The 19,162-nt window shown below is 42.5% G+C and overlaps 1 protein-coding gene across 5 annotated transcripts in view; it reads right to left on the bottom strand.

Annotated features, from left to right (window-relative positions):
- The window catches only part of acot7 (acyl-CoA thioesterase 7), a 76,755-nt gene extending 57,618 nt beyond the window's left edge, over positions 1–19,137 (bottom strand). Inside the window, exons 1-3 of one of the 5 annotated variants that reach the window (XM_085145150.1) lie at positions 18,906–19,137; positions 7,677–7,794; positions 6,579–6,735 (exon numbers count right to left, since the gene is read on the bottom strand). In XM_085145150.1, coding sequence (XP_085001276.1) covers positions 6,579–6,735; positions 7,677–7,794; positions 18,906–19,003 — 373 coding nt within the window. In that variant the 5' untranslated portion in view covers positions 19,004–19,137. Of the gene's footprint in view, positions 1–6,578; positions 6,736–7,676; positions 7,795–8,588; positions 9,339–12,907; positions 13,312–18,905 lie in introns of those variants that run through there. The other 4 variants (XM_085145151.1, XM_085145148.1, XM_085145147.1 and 1 more) reach the window with 4 other exon arrangements.
- Positions 19,138–19,162: the final 25 nt, after the last annotated feature.

Genomic DNA, 19,162 nt, shown 5'->3' with positions numbered 1-19,162 from the left:
GCAGTGACAGCTTTGGAACAAGGGCCTCCATAAATGGTAAAAGGCATTATGACAGCTGAGAGAAATGGCACCTAGCAGTGGCAGGCACCTTTTTTTCCCCCCTCCAATATATATGGGGTGTCAGTGGAGCAAGACCAGTGCAGCGGTGCAGTGAGTGCTTTAATGTGCAAAATTGCAACTGCCTGTGCAAGAAATCACATTACACGTGATACAAGCCAACTAGTATCACTTGGCTCTTTTTACAGGAGTATATCACTAAAAGGACAGCTTCACCTTCTGAAGAGACAGGCAAAAATAAAAACCCTCATTATGGAACAAGAATCCAAAGGGTGTTGTTTTGTAAGTACTACACAGACACTCTTTGAGCATAATATGCAGCAGAATTCAAAACACTAAGCTGGCTCACATTTAATTAGAAATAAGAGCATTTTGGTGTTGATCTCACGGCTCACATGGGTGCTTATGTTGGTGGGGGTGGCAGGGGACGACGTCCCTCCAGCACGACTCATACATCTTTCAGTTCCTTTAATCTAAGTTTAAGGCATCAATCAGGACTTCATAGTAAAATTCACACTTTCTGTTCAAATGAAAACATTTTAGGCAGTCCCAGTCTGACAACCTCAGTGTGTGTAATTTCTCACCTTTCCTGCTCTTCCTTCCTGTCCTTTACCCGATATCTTTCCTTTTTCTTTCACCATGAGCTATTTCACTTGATTTGTGTCTTTTACTGATTCACCTCTGTGCTCTCCCCTTGGTCTCTTACTCACTCGCCTTAATTCTCTCTCGAAGCAGAAAAAAGACCCTGTTTTCTTTTCTCCTTTCTGAACAGCTTGTTCCAGACTCTGAGACAGTGCAGAGGGGATCGTTCTTGGTACTTGATCCCCATGATCAAAACCACAGATTTTCCATTGTACTCAGCCAAGGCTCCATTGCTTTTAATAATACTACATTTCCTCTCTGGGGAATTTTACAGCCTGATAGGAATAGATGAAATCATGGCAGCAGCGGAGTTTCTAACAGTGCTTTCTGAGTGAGGATTATCCGATACTCAATGTAAACTTTTTTTAATATTTGTTTGTGCTTAGCGTACTGAATTGAACATCGTTACTGCGAGGACCTCTCTTCTCAAGCAAAATAAAGATCTGGGAAATCCAGCTGTGAGACAAAAAGCTTTTGCACAGTTGACAGACTCCATTGTGAGTCCACATAAACAACTCCCTGTTAAACTAAACTAACCTTCATTTTGTTGTAGCATCATGTTTAACAGAAAAAAAAAAGAGATGCCTTCAAGTCAAACCTACCTTGTGCTTTATTGTTAAGGGGTTTTGTGTGGTATTTTTAAGTATATTTTTTTCTGTGTTAGATTTAAACACATTTTCTTCATGTAAATATATTAATGACAATTACACTATTACAAAAAAAAAGCATGATCTTTTTTTTATGTTGCTGAGCTGAATTTAAAGCTAAAACAATCCATTTTAGATGTGTTTGTATGTTCTTGTAGCACTCTGAGGATGTGCAGTTCTGTGACCTACAGGAACTATCATGGTTACAACATTTTAAAATGGTAAATGTAAATGGTAAATGGCCTGTATTTGTATAGCGCTTTTCTAGTCCCTAAGGTCCCCAAAGCGCTTTACACAACCTGTCATCCACCCATTCACACACACCTTCACACACACACAACATTTTAAGCATCAAACCCACAATGCTGCGCTCTCAGCTCTCTCACTGCTCATGTGTGTTGAACAGGAGGGATTTGTGTATGTCGTGTTCATGTGAATGTGCGCCAGAGTGAGCGTGCAACACAAGTAGCATTGCATATATATATGCGAGTCCCATTAGTGACTGAGCACAAGCACACTATATGAATGTACAGAGCGCACTTGTGTATGTGTGTGTGCATGTGTGTGTGTGCGTGTATGTGCACATTCTCTAAAGTGGCGTGTGTTTGTGTGTGTGTGAGAGAGTGTGGCATTTCATTATGTATGTGTATTCTCACATCTGCAAATCTGCACGTGCTGTAGTGTGGGAAGGTCTGACCGTGAGTGTGCATGTGTATGTTAGTACGCATGCGCAATCCCCCCAGCAGGGACAATCATCACGGCTCGTGCCCACAGTAGGCAGCCTTACCCTGAGGGTCTGTGACTGAGGCCTGCCTGACGAGATGCTGCCTGACTGACTGTGGAACCTGGATGATTGCCTCCTCCACGTACACACGCACACACACACACGCACATACATATTAAATAAATGCAAAGATCCTTGCACAAAGAGTGCAAGATACAAGGAGCATGCACATTAACATCTGCACAGAGCTAAAAAAGCATGCACGGCTGCACAAATGCACACCCTGTGATGTACACCAGAAAATACACAAAGTGCATATTATGGTCTACAACTGGTAAAATCCTTTGTTCTGTGTTCCTGTTTTAAGCAATCCATCAATCTTCTGCCTTGGAAAAGAGCTGGTCGGGAATATGTAAAACCTGCCAGTCCTGTCTCGGTATGTGTTCTCTTTTAGCAAGAAGGAAACTGTGCTCATTCAGTGTGGGTGTGAGAACACGTAGGTGTGTGATTTATTTTTCTGTGTCTAAAGTGTCCACATATGAGGCTCTGCATGCATGCAGGTCATCCCTGCACAACCACGTGTGTGTATGGGCGTGGTTCAGTGTGTTGGGTACGTGCATGCGTTGTGACGGAGAATGTGTGCAGGTACATCCACTTGGCATCCGTGTCTGACTGGGCCACATTGTGTGAGGCCTGATGCTAAGCCAACATGACAGAAGCAAATAATGTCTGCTCCCGTTATCTTCTCTTCCCTCTCTGCCCTGCAGGAACCTTTTAAAGGGCCAAACACAGACGAAAACCCACATGCATGTATGAAGTGCGCATGGAACATCCAAATATGCATTCAAAAAATGATGCACAAAAGTGCCCATCTAACAAGAATACAAACTAAAAACATGTGCTCGGCCACAGCTGAGCATACTGTATTCTACTGAGATTTGGACAAAAATAGATCCATTAAATGCATAACCATTGGCTTTTAGCAGCTGCGCCAACTCAAATGCACAACCATAGTTACAGTATACAAACACATATGACCCACTTCCTGTAAATATGACCTACTACACAACCAAGCTGCTGCTCCTTCTCGGGCTCTCCTTTAAATGTTTAATGAAGTCTTGCACATTGCCAGCTCACTTTACTATATGCAGGTTTTGATCGCTTCAAATGATTAATATCTGTAGCAGTTTTGTACTTTTGTTCTCTTCTCTTCTAAATAACCTGACCCCTAGCTACTTAACTGATCCCCTTGATCCATACAACCCAAAGAGAGCACTAAGATCCTCCAGCCAACTGCTCCAAATGCAACCAAGGTCTCGTTTAAAAACCAGAGGTGACCGTGCATTTTCCATCGCTGCCCCTAGACTCTGGAATAATCTCCCAGCCGAAATCCGTACTTTGGAATCAATTCAATCGTTCAATTCTCGTTTAAAAACCCACTTGTTTAACTTAGCTTTTGAAGCAAATTAGTTTGACTTTCATTCGGCCTGCACTACACCATGTAAATGCAATTTTAAGTATAATTGTACTATTTGATCTTTGTTCTGCCCGCACTGCGGTTTTTATTGTGAAGCGCTTTGATGTACACTAGTCTTTTAAATGTGCTATATAAATAAACTTTGACTTGACTTGACTTTGTTTTTGGGGGGGGGGGGGTATTTGTGACTGACATAAGTTGCTGTTAAGTGTGAACCAGGAAAACAGTGTACTTTTTACAGTACATAAAATTTAGCATACAATATAAACTAATTCTATTACTGTGCTTGGCCCACACAGCCTCCAGAGACCTCAGTAGCAAAGTTTAGTGTCCCAGAGGAACTCACCTCCATGCCTGCTCCCACCCCGGACTACAACTCCTCTTATTTACACTACACCCACATTGCCCTGACACTAAACCTACACTCAAACCCTCAGAACGAATCCTTTTTCTTTGTTTATGCGAGTATAGTTATAGATTTTTCACTCTCAAGAGAACAGAAAATTTAGAAATTAATAATGATTGAAAGTACCAGAAGATGCATTGTGTCATTTTCTATAACTGTGGACTACTGCTTTAAAACCTATTACATATTGCAATGCAAATTAGGATTTCTTAGCATGTTTTATAAGACAAACTTGATGTGACTAAATAGTGAATATAGGAATGGAAGCTAGATTCCATTTTATTGAAAATGCCTCCCCTGTTAGAAATGTTTGAACCAAACTGAACAATGCTTTGAGTCCATGTGCTTGCTTCCTGATCTCCCCCTCATTAGGGGTCCTTCCTAACGGGCCATTCACTGTAGAGGGCTGTCCATTCCGATGCCTGCACATATGTATGCTGCTCTCCACCTGTCACCTCATATCTGTGCCTCCGCCTCCGTCAACCTGCTTTCAGCCCAGCAACCAGCCAACCAACCAGTATAAGCCTGTTGCTAGGGCAACGGCTGTCTAGGGGATACTTCTTTTGTTTCCCACACCTCCTTTTCCTCATCCTTCTTTCTATCTCTTCGCTACTCTTGCTATTTTTCCTCTTAAATTCTCTTTGCTATCTTTTTCCCCATCGATATGTCTGTCTGCTGCTCTCCATCTGCCTCTCTTTCCATTTCCTCCTGTCTTTAGTTTCACCAGCTGAAAGATGGACACCACCACTGCACAACTATTAAAATTTGCTTTTCTTTCATACTTAAAAACTGCACCTGGTGTAAACTGCCAAAACTCACAGATAAACCCCTAATTACATACTTTACAGTGCCTTAAGATATTAAATTTGTAGAGACATTTATCACAGGCAGACTTCTGTCCCCGTGCCATTTAAAGGTTCAGATACAGCAACCCAAAGTGGTCTCTGCATCTTTACCTGAGGTACTCTGAGAATTGTGGGAGCCTGTGTGTTCAAGTTAACCTGCACACATATAAATAAAGTGTATTACGTGCATTACAGAATTAGAAACATCATCAGTTGCCAAATACTCTAGAAATCAGCATCCCTCTTACATTCTGTTCCCCTATCACAGCACATAATGCAGTCCCTTGTGAAAGCAGAGTTTCATTATTCATGCTGCCACAAGCAGTACCACTTACTATGTGCTGCCCTCTTGTGATCAAACAGCGGAATATCACAATGAAGTCATTTTTCATTGATCGTTGAGTATTCCAATTTTCCAGAAGTGACAAAATATTTCCATAAGAAGTCTTTCCCATTTAAGAAATAACGCGTGAAACACAGAGATAAATTCCAATTCATAAATATTTCTGCCTGACAGTGAGACAAAGAGATAAAGACAAAACTAATGTTTGACCTGCACAAATAACCAGACAAAAAGTTGCACCTATGCACTTTTTACACCATAAAGCTTACTGCTAAACTTTCACACACACGTTTGCTTTTTTGCTTTTTTTTTAATGTCACAAATTAATTTTTTGAATAATTAACAGAGCTCTTTGAGAACTGATTAAGATATTTCCCAGCAAAAGCTCCAGATAGTTACTTGTTCCAGATTCCCCAACACGAGATTATTAGTTGCAGCCCCAATTTTTACAGTACATGCTGAACATGCAGATATCTGTATATCTGTGTTTGTCAACTTTATCTTTCTGTAGTCAACTTTCTGTTTCAATGTTTACCATACCATTGGTTCTCTGAAATGATGAGAATGAGGCTAAAGGTGAAAAATGATGCACAGATAAAGTAGTGCATCAATGTTTACCATACCATTGGTTCTCTGAAATGATGAGAATGAGGCTAAAGGTGAAAAATGATGCACAGATAAAGTAGTGCATCAATGTTTACCATACCATTGGTTCTCTGAAATGATGAGAATGAGGCTAAAGGTGAAAAATGATGCACAGATAAAGTAGTGCATCAATGTTTACCATACCATTGGTTCTCTGAAATGATGAGAATGAGGCTAAAGATGAACAATGATGCACAGATAAAGTAGTGCATCAATGTTTAGCATACCATTGGTTCTCTGAAATGATGAGAATGAGGCTAAAGATGAACAATGATGCACAGATAAAGTAGTGCATCAATGTTTAGCATACCATTGGTTCTCTGAAATGATGAGAATGAGGCTAAAGGTGAACAATGATGCACAGATAAAGTAGTGTGACTCAAACAAAATCATCCAGGAAGCAGAAATCCTACATCAATGTGCATGCTGATGTGCAGTTAACCACTGCTGGTTAGATTCCACTGGACACATAAATCCCCTTTGGGTTTGTTTAGGACATAAAAATCAGTCAATTAAAAACATTGCAGATCTTTCCGCTGTGGTTACCCCTTGTGGCAAGGGAGCCGTCAAAAGTAGCTTGCTTAATGTTAAATTTATCTTATAACAAACAGTTTTTCTGTAAACAAAGCAGGATTGAAATCGTTTTCATTAACTGAAAAATGCTATCAAACGGTTCCCAAACCTGTATGTGGTAAAATGTGGTTTTAGTGACAGGGTTACATTTAGGTTATGGTTAGGTTTAGGCTAAGGTTTAGGGTTAGGCATTCATTTTTGAATATCACAGCGATTCACCTGTGAGGATATTCTCAGCCATGACTTTGACCTGGACCTCCAGCGAGTGCTTGGAGGTGTGCGTGATCTCAGCAGTGACGTGGGTGACCTCGCCAATGAACACGGGGGACAGGAACTCTGTCTTCTCCACCCGAACCAGAGCTGCCAAGCAGCGGTCCTATACAAGACAAACAGCAGACTAAAAACTTATACACACATAGTCACATAATCACAACATCTGACTGCAATGGCAGGAATCTGGAAATTGCTCTGCTGGAAGATCAGAGGGAAAATCTGGTTTTAAATCCTGAGTCACTGAGGTTGATTCCCCTAGTTACATGACTGTACACTGAGTGATAAAAATAATACCACTGAGCAAGGTTGTATAGTCCAAATGAGGTTAATGATGTGTATCAGCTACAGATGTCACACTCTGTGAGGCACTGTCGCCTCTTAGCAAGAAGGTCCTAGATTCAAATCCAGGCTGTGTGTTCTGCATGGGTTCACTCTGGGTGCTCTGGCTTCCTCCCACAAAGACATACACAGGGTTTCGATTAATTAGAGATTTTAAACTGGTTTTAGGTGTGAATGTGAATGATTGTCTGTCTCTTTGTGTCAGCCCTGTGATTGGCAGGCTATATCCTAGCCCAGAACAATGAATAAGTGGAAGAATTGGATTGGATGGATGGATGGAAACTTCACTAATTTGATAAATATGTTTTTAATGCTAGTATAACTGCAAGTTAGACAGAAATAACTCCCTTTTGAGATTTTGTATTTCCTTTATTGTGTTTTTAATTAATTTTTCACATTTTTTAAACTTTTTTTAAAATTTGAGTTGTAAAAGTAATGGTTATCATTTCTTAGTTTCTTGCATTAATTTCTGTCAATTTACACTTATAGTACAGAAGTTTTCAACACTGTTATTCACAACATATTTTAGTCTCTTTATTCAGGTGCTAAAAAAAGAAACATTTAGTACTGCAGTGCATTATATAAACGACACCTCTCTGCTACAAAAAAATGAACATTAGAGGAACTTATGGAGAACTTCCTTGACTTCATTTATCCAACAGTACGATAGCACAGTCCAGAATGACAGTGGCTGTTGTCTCTTACCCCGTTGTGTGTGTTGCAGTGCCGCGTGCCGACAATGCATCCGGCTTCCTCTATCATCTTGAGGATGTTGCCACCGTGGACGTTGCCCGCAACGTTGGCATCGTCTGGCCGCATAATCCTGCAAAAATTAATGAATGCATTACTACGATTCAATTCAATTGTATTTACACAGCGCCAAATCCCAACAACAGTTGCCTCAAGGCTCTTTATATGACCCATGACTTTTGGTCTGATGACACATTCAAATTTGTGTCATTATATTTTTATTACATATCACCAACTGTATTATAAGCGTTCCGAATAGTGTTATCAAGCAGTGCACGCAGTATGTTTTCCTTCTTGTTTTTCAGGTTAAGTCACCTTAAGGTTAAGTACCTACTAACCACTAGTTTTCTGAAACTTTGTCCAAAAAAACACAAAGACAAAAATGAGAAACTTTTTTTTAAATGCCAGAAAGTCACTCATGTGCTGCATCACAACTTAAGCACAGCATCATTATCGCAGACGGTGCATGAAGTGGCTCCACTTCTTTAGTGTATGGATAAACGAGTCGTACCAGTTATACCTGGTGTAATCACTTTACGCACTGTTAATCCAAAATGTACAAATGTCTAACCACAACAATGCAGTGCGCCACTGCACTGACTAATTCTGTGACACACACGGTTAAGATTTAGACTGTGTGTGTGTGTGTAGAACAAAAAGGAAGACAATGCGCATCTTGGCAGCATTAGTAAGCCCTTATGTAATAGAAAGGTGATCAATAACTTCCCATAAAACTTGACAATTCTCAGTTTTCTGTTTACTAGAATTCAAAAAAACTCCTCACCATATGTAGGAAATGACTAGGAACCAACACAAAATGATCAAAACAGACTGTGTGTGGGCGTGTATGCATCAGTAACCAAGTACCTGCTAAGATGATTTTTGGTACACTTCCAAGCTCCAGTCTTCTCACCCTCCCTGACATCTTTGCTTACTTGCTTACTTTGACTATGTAGCTGTTTCGCCACCACTGCAGTCGTCTTATCCACTTCCACTTCATCTGAAGCCTGACTCTGCTGAGCCCTAGAGCAATCCATCTCTAAACACAGACTGGCTCTCAGTCTTCGTCTCTCACCTACTTCCTCTGTGTATGAGCGATAAGAACCCAGCTTTCGAGATTTTGAGATCTGACGTTGATGGTCTGAGTGATGTCATGGAGTATTACCGCTCAAGCCACATTAACTAGTCAAACTGGATCTCAGCAGACACGCTGATACAAAGACAGACAGGAGTTAGCTAATGAAAGAAGTCATCATCACACTGAGGTTTGAGTCTTGCAGCTGACAGAGTTTGACAGTAACAAATCTGCCAAGATGTCCTGAGACACATGTAAAGCACCAGATGAATGAAACTTGTCTCAGATCCTTAATTTATGAGAATGTTTCTCCGCTGTATTTTTCTATAGTAAAGACTAAATTTAGAAATTTAGGAAACAAACTGAAGATAATTGGCCAAGATTACAACCACAGGGCTCGCAAAATTTCAAAGTCCCTGGTAGCCCTTCGGGCAGGGACTCTTCAGTTTTTGGAAGCCCAAAATAAATTTAAGTAGCCCGAATAAAAAAGAGAGCAATTTTTTGATTGATGTTTTGTTTCCTGTTTTGTTTCCGTTACAATATTATACATTAAAGTGTAATATTGTAAAGGAAACAAAACATTAATCAAAAAATTGTTGAAAAACAAATTACAACACTGTATAAAAATTACAATCATCAACTGAAATACTTGGTTCTAATTGAACAGAATTTTCTATGAACTTGTAAGAACTGTGTAGAACATGAATCAGTCTGTGTCAGATCCTCAATCTGAAATTTCCACTGAAGTCACAGGTAAGAGGCAAGTGGAACCAAGATCGAGGCCATTTGCTTTTTGAAGTTTGCAAAGACTGCTACATTTTGCCAGTGGTAGTTTACTCTTTGCAACATAGTATGCTGTTCTAAACTGATTTTCAGGTTTATTTTTAGTATGTTATTTGCAATTGGTGTTTAAGATATTGCAGACTGAACAATAATGCATTTCTTGCATTTCTCATGGGCTCTAATGGGGGCCTTTCTTAAAATTACTGGTCCCAGTAACAAAGGCGCTTGTCGACTCAGAAATCGAGGGAAAACCAACAACACACCCGGCAGAACATTATGTTATTTACGCGGGTGCACATAAGTGGTCCGCATGTGCGCATTCGCTGTCAAAATAAAAGACTCGCACCAGATAAGAAGTTGCAACGCGCGTTTGCGTCCATATAAAAGGCACTGTTTTTGTCCGCTAGAGTGGGATTTTCACGGCACATTCTGCACCACATCTCTGTGCGTTCATCGTTTGTTTGAAGCCAGCTCACCTCCTGCAACAACTTTTCCGAGAATACGCGCTTCTTTTGTGGTTCGGACTCCTTCTGACATTTCTTTGGAGGTGGAGGAAAACCAAAGTAATTGCTTAAAGGAGCTTCTTCGACATCTTTAAGAGTTCTAAACAAATGTCTGTCCTCCTCCAGAAAATCTTATGTACGCAAACACGCGTTGCAACTTCTTATCTTGTGCCCGTTTTTTATTTTGACAGCGAATGCGCACCTGCGGACCACTTATGTGCACCCCTGGTTATTTAGCTCGTCATATTGCAGCCACAGAAATTCTTTTGTCCATTAAACCATAAAGCTGCACTTTCTTTTTGCCTTATAGTCTGATTTGTCATAACTTTTCCGTTTTGTCACTTCTTCACCCTGACCTGTCTTATTTGGCTCAGCAGAACTAAAATATATATCCTGCTGCTTTTACACACGCACTCACATAACGCTCAGCGATTCTCTGCGCGATCAACCTCTCACATGTTTAAGCTTGCTGCGGGAGATTTCACTTGTCATGTTTGATAGTAAGCTAACGATTGATAAGACGACGTCAGAGGAATTGGTGCGCAAATTATCGTCACTCACCAATCAATACTGTCGCTCTCTATACACAGTTCGCCCGATTGCAAAGTGAAAGCAAAAAACAAGCGCAAATTCAAATGCGATTTCAATATGTCACATATTGACAGTGGCTCACCGATGCCAATGACATACAGTGGGGCAAAAAAGTATTTAGTCAGCCACCGATTGTGCAAGTTCCCCCACTTAAAATGATGACAGAGGTCAGTAATTTGCACCAGAGGTACACTTCAACTGTGAGAGACAGAATGTGAAAAATAAATCCATGAATTCACATGGTAGGATTTGTAAAGAATTTATTCGTAAATCAGGGTGGAAAATAAGTATTTGGTCAATAACAAAAATACAACTCAATACTTTGTAACATAACCTTTGTTGGCAATAACAGAGGTCAAACGTTTACTATAGGTCTTTACCAGGTTTGCACACACAGTAGCTGGTATTTTGGCCCATTCCTCCATGCAGATCTTCTCAAGAGCAGTGATGTTTTGGGGCTGTCGCCAAGCAACACGGACTTTCAACTCCCGCCACAGATTTTCTATGGGGTTGAGGTCTGGAGACTGGCTAGGCCACTCCAGGACTTTCAAATGCTTCTTACGGAGCCACTCCTTTGTTGCCCGGGCGGTGTGTTTTGGATCATTGTCATGTTGGAAGACCCAGCCTCATTTCATCTTCAAAGTTCTCACTGATGGAAGGAGGTTTTGGCTCAAAATCTCACGATACTTGGCCCCATTCATTCTGTCCTTAACACGGATCAGTCGTCCTGTCCCCTTGGCAGAAAAACAGCCCCATAGCATGATGTTTCCACCCCCATGCTTCACAGTAGGTATGGTGTTCTTGGGATGCAACTCAGTATTCTTCTTCCTCCAAACACGACGAGTTGAGTTTATACCAAAAAGTTCTACTTTGGTTTCATCTGACCACATGACATTCTCCCAATCCTCTGCTGTATCATCCATGTGCTCTCTGGCAAACTTCAGACGGGCCTGGACATGCACTGGCTTCAGCAGCGGAACACGTCTGGCACTGCGGGATTTGATTCCCTGCCGTTGTAGTGTGTTACTGATGGTGACCTTTGTTACTTTGGTCCCAGCTCTCTGCAGGTCATTCACCAGGTCCCCCCGTGTGGTTCTGGGATCTTTGCTCACCGTTCTCATGATCATTTTGACCCCACGGGATGAGATCTTGCGTGGAGCCCCAGATCGAGGGAGATTATCAGTGGTCTTATATGTCTTCCATTTTCTGATGATTGCTCCCACAGTTGATTTTTTCACACCAAGCTGCTTGCCTATTGTAGATTCACTCTTCCCAGTCTGGTGCAGGTCTACAATTCTTTTCCTGGTGTCCTTCGAAAGCTCTTTGGTCTTGGCCATGGCGGAGTTTGGAGTCTGACTGGTTGAGGCTGTGGACAGGTGTCTTTTATACAGATGATGAGGTCAAACAGGTGCCATTCATACAGGTAACGAGTGGGGGACAGAAAAGCTTCTTACAGAAGACGTTACAGGTCTGTGAGAGCCAGGGATTTTCCTTGTTTGAGGTGACCAAATACTTATTTTCCACCCTGATTTACGAATAAATTCTTTACAAATCCTACCATGTGAATTCATGGATTTTTTTTTCACATTCTGTCTCTCACAGTTGAAGTGTACCTCTGGTGCAAATTACTGACCTCTGTAATCATTTTAAGTGGGGGAACTTGCACAATCGGTGGCTGACTAAATACTTTTTTGCCCCACTGTAATTACCCAGCTACATTTCCGAAAGAATGCAAAAGCATTGACATATATTTTTCCTTCCTACAATAGCCCGAAGGGCAGGGCAGAGATAGATTTTGATAGCCCGACTGGAAAAATCGCTAGCCCCTGGACGTCGGGCTAGCGATTTTGCGTAACCACCCCAGTACCAACATAATACAGTTTAATATGTTCAACAGAATAGCAGGCTTAAAAAAGTAAAATAAAGAAAGCCGAGTCCACGAACCTTTCAAATCACACTTACACACCTCCAAATCAGGATGTAGTTGATTAATCACTTGCTTACTCATGTAAATCAACCAAAATATCTATAATACACAGATTACATACACAGGTGAGTACACACTAAAGCTGACGTTGTTTCTGATTAGAAGCAGCACCACTGGACTAAACATACAAACGATATATAGATGATAACTAACTGAAAATGCAAAATATTGCTGTTAATGGGTGCCTAAGACAAAATCTTCTGCCTGTTGCAAAAACACTCTTATTTATTTATTTATTTTAGTTTACCTGCGTGGAGAACAATGTTGGCTGAAAGACCGAATTATCTTCACAAACTGGGGTCTCAGTGTCATTTCTCTCCCGGCTGTCCACAGAACAAGATCACAGCACAGGTGTGAAAGTGATTTTGCATCCTAGTGTTTAACTGCAAGCATACTTACATTACCACGTAAGACAGGCATTTGGCAAACACACTCACATCCATCCACACATACATATCGCTGTATGCATAAACAGTAAGTCAAAGAATGTTGTCTTACCACTTGGTGTTCTCCTATTCTGTATTAAAAGTCACAAACTAAATTGTTTATGTTTTTTAGCTTTTCACAAAGCCGTTGTACAAATCTTCTAGAGAGGAACAAACTGAACTCTGAGCAAACAGTTGGAAAAAATATACTGTGGTGGGGCGTGGTCTGCGGTGGCGTGCAGGGAGGGCGGACGCACCTGCACGGCATCCGCAATCACGCCCGCCACGTTAAAAACACGGGGACTCAGGTGTGTGTGGTGTGTGGTGTTTTGAATAAAGATGTCTGAAAACACTGGACCCGCCGTGCCTTATTCCTGCCACAGTGGTGCCGAAACCCAGGAGGCGGCACGGCGGGTTCTTATCGGAGCCAGGGAGTGGAGGAGCTGGCCCAGAGGGTGGCCGAAATGGCGGCCGCCCAGCGGGAGCAGGCGGCGGAGGTGCGTCGCCAGCAGGCAGAGCAGCAGGACCAGTCCAAGCGCCACCTGCAACGGATTGGGGAGCTGGCGGCGCTGCTCTGGGCCTGGGCGCCACCCCCACAGGTGTGTACCGAGGACAGCGAAGCGGTGGAGGAGCCGCGTGGGGCACCTGAGCAGCCGGAGGTGGCAGACGGGGCACGCGGGGATCTGCGCCTGCCGGAGGAGGGGGAACAGCCGGGTGAAGGGCTGCTCCTGCCGGGAGCGGTGGACGAGCCGCTCCGACCGGAGGCGGCAGACGAGGCGCGCGAGGGTCTGCACCGGCTGGAGGAAGAGGAGTCGCGGGAGGGGCTGCCGGAGCCGCCAGCGCCCCAGCCAGCGGCGGACGAGCCGCTCCCGCCAGCGCCCCAGCCAGCGGCGGACGAGCCGCTCCAGCCGGAAGAGGTGGAGAAACCGGGAGGGGAGATGGCGGTCCCCGTGCCAGGGGAGCCTGCTCGACCTGTGCCCGAGGTCGAGGATCGAGCTGCCCCGGAGCGTCAGATGCGCCGGGTAGTGAGCCCCTCCCGGGGCCGGCGGGGTCGTGCCGGCTTGCCGGGTAGCCGGCCTCCGGACCGGTTTCGCCGCTGCTGCTGGAGGCGTGGCCGACCCCCGGACAAGGCTCGCCGCCATTGGAGGTGGGGGCGGCCTCCGCAACGGACGTTGCTCCCCCCAACCGGTGGGGTGGGGGGGAGTAGGTTCGGCCGGATGACTCCCCGGCCTCAATCGGGCGATGGGGGTGTGTGGTGGGGCGTGGTCTGCGGTGGCGTGCAGGGAGGGCGGACGCACCTGCACGGCATCCGCAATCACGCCCGCCACGTTAAAAACACGGGGACTCAGGTGTGTGTGGTGTGTGGTGTTTTGAATAAAGATGTCTGAAAACACTGATCCCTGGACCCGCCGTGCCTTATTCCTGCCACATATACCTTCCTAGTGTGTTGCAGAAAAGCAATCTGAAGTTCTTAATAGTGCCAAAATGAAAGTCAAAAAATATTGGATATGAGGCCAAATGAAAGCCAACAATATAAAGATCATAACGCTTCCAAATGCACTCTTAAACTAATCACGAGAGCGCTTGGATGGATCCTGTTTAGCTTCTTATTGCTGTGAAGAAATCAGAAGGAGTGCATCTTTGATATATAGTCAGTGAAGCTGACTTAAAGAAGAACTAGATGACTAAGTTCCTGTTAATGCACATACATCCACTTCTAACTGTTCAGTGACGTTAAAGATCATTGTGCAAAGACAGAATATCCAATGAATCAGTCAGGGTAACTTCTTAGGAAGACCTCAATCTAAATGACTAACAAAAAAAGCCGTCCTCTGGACTATACTGGGTGTTTACAGTCATAGTGTTGTGGTAAAGTGGCAAAGTGGACATGTTATTAAAAAGTTTTATGCAGTACACATTTTCCTTATGATTTGAATTTTAGCTCTGCAAATATTTATTCAGTCATTTTACACTCCATTGATTAAAATAGGCACCTTTTCTGAAAAGCTTTGATGGCAGAGGGCCATGCTGAGACGTTCACATAATAAACTTGCACTTCCTGGTCTTGCTCCCTGTCATATGTGCACAATGCTCATGAACTTGTTGACATCAACTCTGTAAGAATTTGTTTTTGAACACGTAGAGGCATTTGCCAGTGCAGCAACAAGAGGAAGGAGAGAAGAGAGCAGGATGAGTATACCACTAGGATTTTGGGTTTGAGCTGGGCTCTCAGTGACTTTTCCACACACACGGCCCAAAAGGTGACGTTCTGGTGATTGAATAGTTTGTGTTGGTCCTTTTGTAAAGGATTGAATCACTTTCAGCCCTTAAATGTTGAAAATATGCACTCATACTGAATTATGTGAGCAATTTATCTAGAAGCTGGTGCACTGAAGCATGATGAAGAATGATGTATTCGATAAGTGAGTGCACCTTTTATACAGTGAATCATCCAATCAGTCTGTGACAACCTGTGGTTGGTGGGATTCTTTTCTTCGCTCTTTGCTTTTAGACATTACATGGTTTTCATGTTAGTTTAGCGAGGCTAAATCTGTTTTGGGCTTGTGGTAGTGTAGCTGAAGTAGAGAGTGTGAGTTTATAGCATAAGCTTAAATAAATATGTTCACTGACCCAACCTGAATCAGACCCAATGTCTGAAGAAATACTTTTGAAGTTATGATTCATTAAAGTCTTCCGAAGACCGTGGTAAACTTCTCAGAAACTGAACACTGAGCAGTGAAAAATTAGAAAAGATTATAAAACTTAAATGTCCTATAAATGTCATAGCAGTGTTGGGGAGTAACGGAATACATGTACCGCCGTTACGTATTTAAAATACAAAATATGAGTAACTGTATTCCGTTACAGGTACCGTTTAAAAAGGTGGTATTCAGAATACAGTTACTTTGTTGAAATAAATGGATTACACAGAGGTACTTCCCTGTTTCATATTGTGGCAGGTCAGGACTGTTTCGGTTTTGTTTGACAGCTACGGTCTGTTGTTCCAGGCGGCAGCGTTACGGTTGCCATGGTTACAGGGTGGCTCTCTCTCTCTCTGTTTCCTGGGTGAGAGAGGCCTTTTTGTTGTTGTTGTGCTAAGCTAATAGGCAGAATGCTACCGGTATAGCTCTAAAGAATGTAGCATCATAGGCAGTGTAGTCCGTGCTGCAGGGAGAATGGACTGCCATACACTTTATGTGTCTGTGAGCGAGGGAGGGAGAAAAATGAAAAGTACGAGCTGTCATGAGCAAATATGGGAGCTGGAAGCATGTAAATATAATAATAACCACTGCAGCCAAGAAGAGTGCCTGACAAGCCCAGTTGTAAGTAAGCTATTAAGACTCGACTGTACACCGTGTTCCTGTTTTCCTCCAAAAACAATAAGTTCCATTGGAGCAGCCTTTCAACGCCTCTCTCTGTCTCTCGCTAGCAAAGTTGACCCAGACAACAAAGTAAAGCTAGTTTTCAGCTACGAGCCCGACACAGAACCCACTGTATTAGCCAGAGGTCCCTTTACTACGGTTCGGAGCCGCGGACCTTCAGTAACAGTAATAAACCACAGCAATAGTACATGCATGTAGTTGTAAACAGCATGATAATATATTAAGTAATCCAAAGTATTCAGAATACGTTACTCTCATTGAGTAACGTAACGGAATACGTTACAGAATACATTTTGGGGCATGTATTCTGTAATCTGTTATGGAATACATTTTAAAAGTAACCTTCCCAACACTGTGTCATAGTGACTTATATAAGTATCATATGTTGCTGTTTTAGAATAATTTAAATCTTCTTTTGATTGTGCATTTTTTTTCGTCTTTTTCGTTGTGTTTTTACTTGAGGAAATGTTTTATTTTCCTTTTTTCTTTTCTTTAAATGTAGGCATATATTTCTGACATAGCAGAGGTGTGCAAGAGAAGTTTGGCTCCATCTATGGACGAGCGCAATTACTACCACCTATTCTCTGGAAAATTACGCGCAGTTGAAAGGTATTTTAATAGGTCGCAGTCGTGCCCTTATTATCACAGATTAGTGATGGGATTTCCGGCTCTTTTTAGAGATCCGGCTCTTTCGGCTCGGCTCACTAAAAAGAGCCGGCTCTTTCGGCTCCGAACCGGCTCTTCAGGTTGTTTTGTTGCTTTAATTATTTAATCATTAACAATAATATAAAATTATGCAGAAAAGGAATTACTAATGTAATAAAAGTGGTTTTATTTATATATGTTTATATATGGCCCCTAGAGACAAAGCACGTACAAACTCTAAAACACATTTCTAGCGTTTACTGAACTTCCAAAACAGAGCTACCCAGATCACTTAAATTACACAATTGAAAGCATGTGTGTATGGTTTGTGTATTTATACACAAGCACTCATATATATTCAAATAATTAAAAAAGAAAAAAAAGTTTATTTACCTGTTACTACCACACACCAAATCCGGTTGTTGATACTTGCTGGCTTGTGTAGCCACTAGGTAACAAAAGCTCAACACTGCGCCCTAGCATCCTGGAGCACTTCTGTTGTCTTTTGTACGTGATTCTGAGTTTGTACATGCTTCTGAGTTTTTACGTGTTTTGGAGTTTGTACGTGCTTCTGAGTTTTTACGTGTTTTGGAGTTTGTACGTGCTCCTGAGTTTTTACGTGTTTTGGAGTTTTTACGTGTTTTGGAGTTTGTACGTGCTTTGTCTCTAAGGGCCCCCATAAATATACTTTATTTATTCACTCCACATAAAATGTAATAAATAAATCATATAATAAAAAGAACAACTATTTACATTTTAAACTTTTAACTATTTAAATTTTCAGCTTTTTCCTTTTGAACAAACTTAACGTGAAACAACACAAAACACTTGCAAACCACAACACAATTAAATATAAATTAAAATATTAAAACAAAAAAAAGATGCACATTCTCTGTCATATGGGCCTGCATGATTTCTGAATCCTTTATCATCTGGAACTGAAAATAGTGGATGATTACTATACCTTTCTAATGTGACGTTGTTGTCCCTGGCTTTCTTTCTCTCCCTCTGGCTCTGTTCCTGTGCTACTGTGAGTGTAACTAACGCCCCTCCCCCCTCTGCCCAGCGCAAAGTACAGGCCGCGCATGCGGAGTTTAGCGGAAAAAAGGGCGAGAGAGAGGGTGAGAGAAAGAAAAAAAAAAAACCTCACGGCTCCCAATAAGGAGCCGGCTCGCGTCGTTCACTTCAAAGAGTCGGCTCTAAGAGCCATTTCGTTCGCGAACGACCCATCACTATCACAGATGGCTGTTTGCTTTCTGGGCTCTACATCTGTTCATCATCTGATTAAATAAATAAAGGGGCAAAGTGCGGACTAATTAAACTAATGTCCAGACAAATTGAGTCACGCGATAAACTTTCACGCGATAAAGTGTTTACTTTTCTTGGACTTTGGGTAAAATGGTTCCGACTGTAGTGGTCTTCGTCCTTGGCCGTGTTTCGCCTGTCTTGTATGAGCTAACCGCGCTGAGGTCATCACTTGCGAAACGCGGCTGAGACGGTCCGCACCTCTGACGAAGCTCGCACGCTAAACATCCTGAAAAAACTGCGTCTCGTGTTTTATACAACAGCACACGTCAAACATCTTGAACCAGCGGCTGAACTCGGGCGATAGAGTCTGCGCAAAAATATAAAAAGAAGCAGAAGCGGATTATCTGGGTTATCGTCCTGTCAGCAGCTCTCACGCAACTACGCCGGTAGCCGCGTTGTTCTCCTCATTTGGCGACCAGCAGCACGTTATTAGCATGTGTGTGAAGGTAGCACTCGTGTAAACGTGTCTTATTAAACGTCCTACCTGCATATCTGAAGGGGGGATGCTGCCTCGCCCGTCTGCGGTGCCGACATGGTTCTCGTGTTGCAGTGAGATTCGTGTGTGATGTGAAGGGAAATCATTCTCCCGGCGTCCGCCGGCTGCTGTGGTCACAGTGTCTTTGCGAAATGGCTCGATTAGAGGAAATGTGCAGAGCTCGTAGAAATTATCTGCTAAATGTTTTGCAAAATCTGTTCTTTCAAATTGCCCTAAAATAATAAACGATTATATTATCGATATAA

This window comes from Neolamprologus multifasciatus, chromosome 20 (assembly GCF_963576455.1).
Source record: "Neolamprologus multifasciatus chromosome 20, fNeoMul1.2, whole genome shotgun sequence".
Classification (NCBI taxonomy): domain Eukaryota; kingdom Metazoa; phylum Chordata; class Actinopteri; order Cichliformes; family Cichlidae; genus Neolamprologus; species Neolamprologus multifasciatus.
The sequence above is the reverse complement of the archived record's forward strand: the minus strand, read 5'-3'. Positions and strand labels throughout refer to the sequence as shown.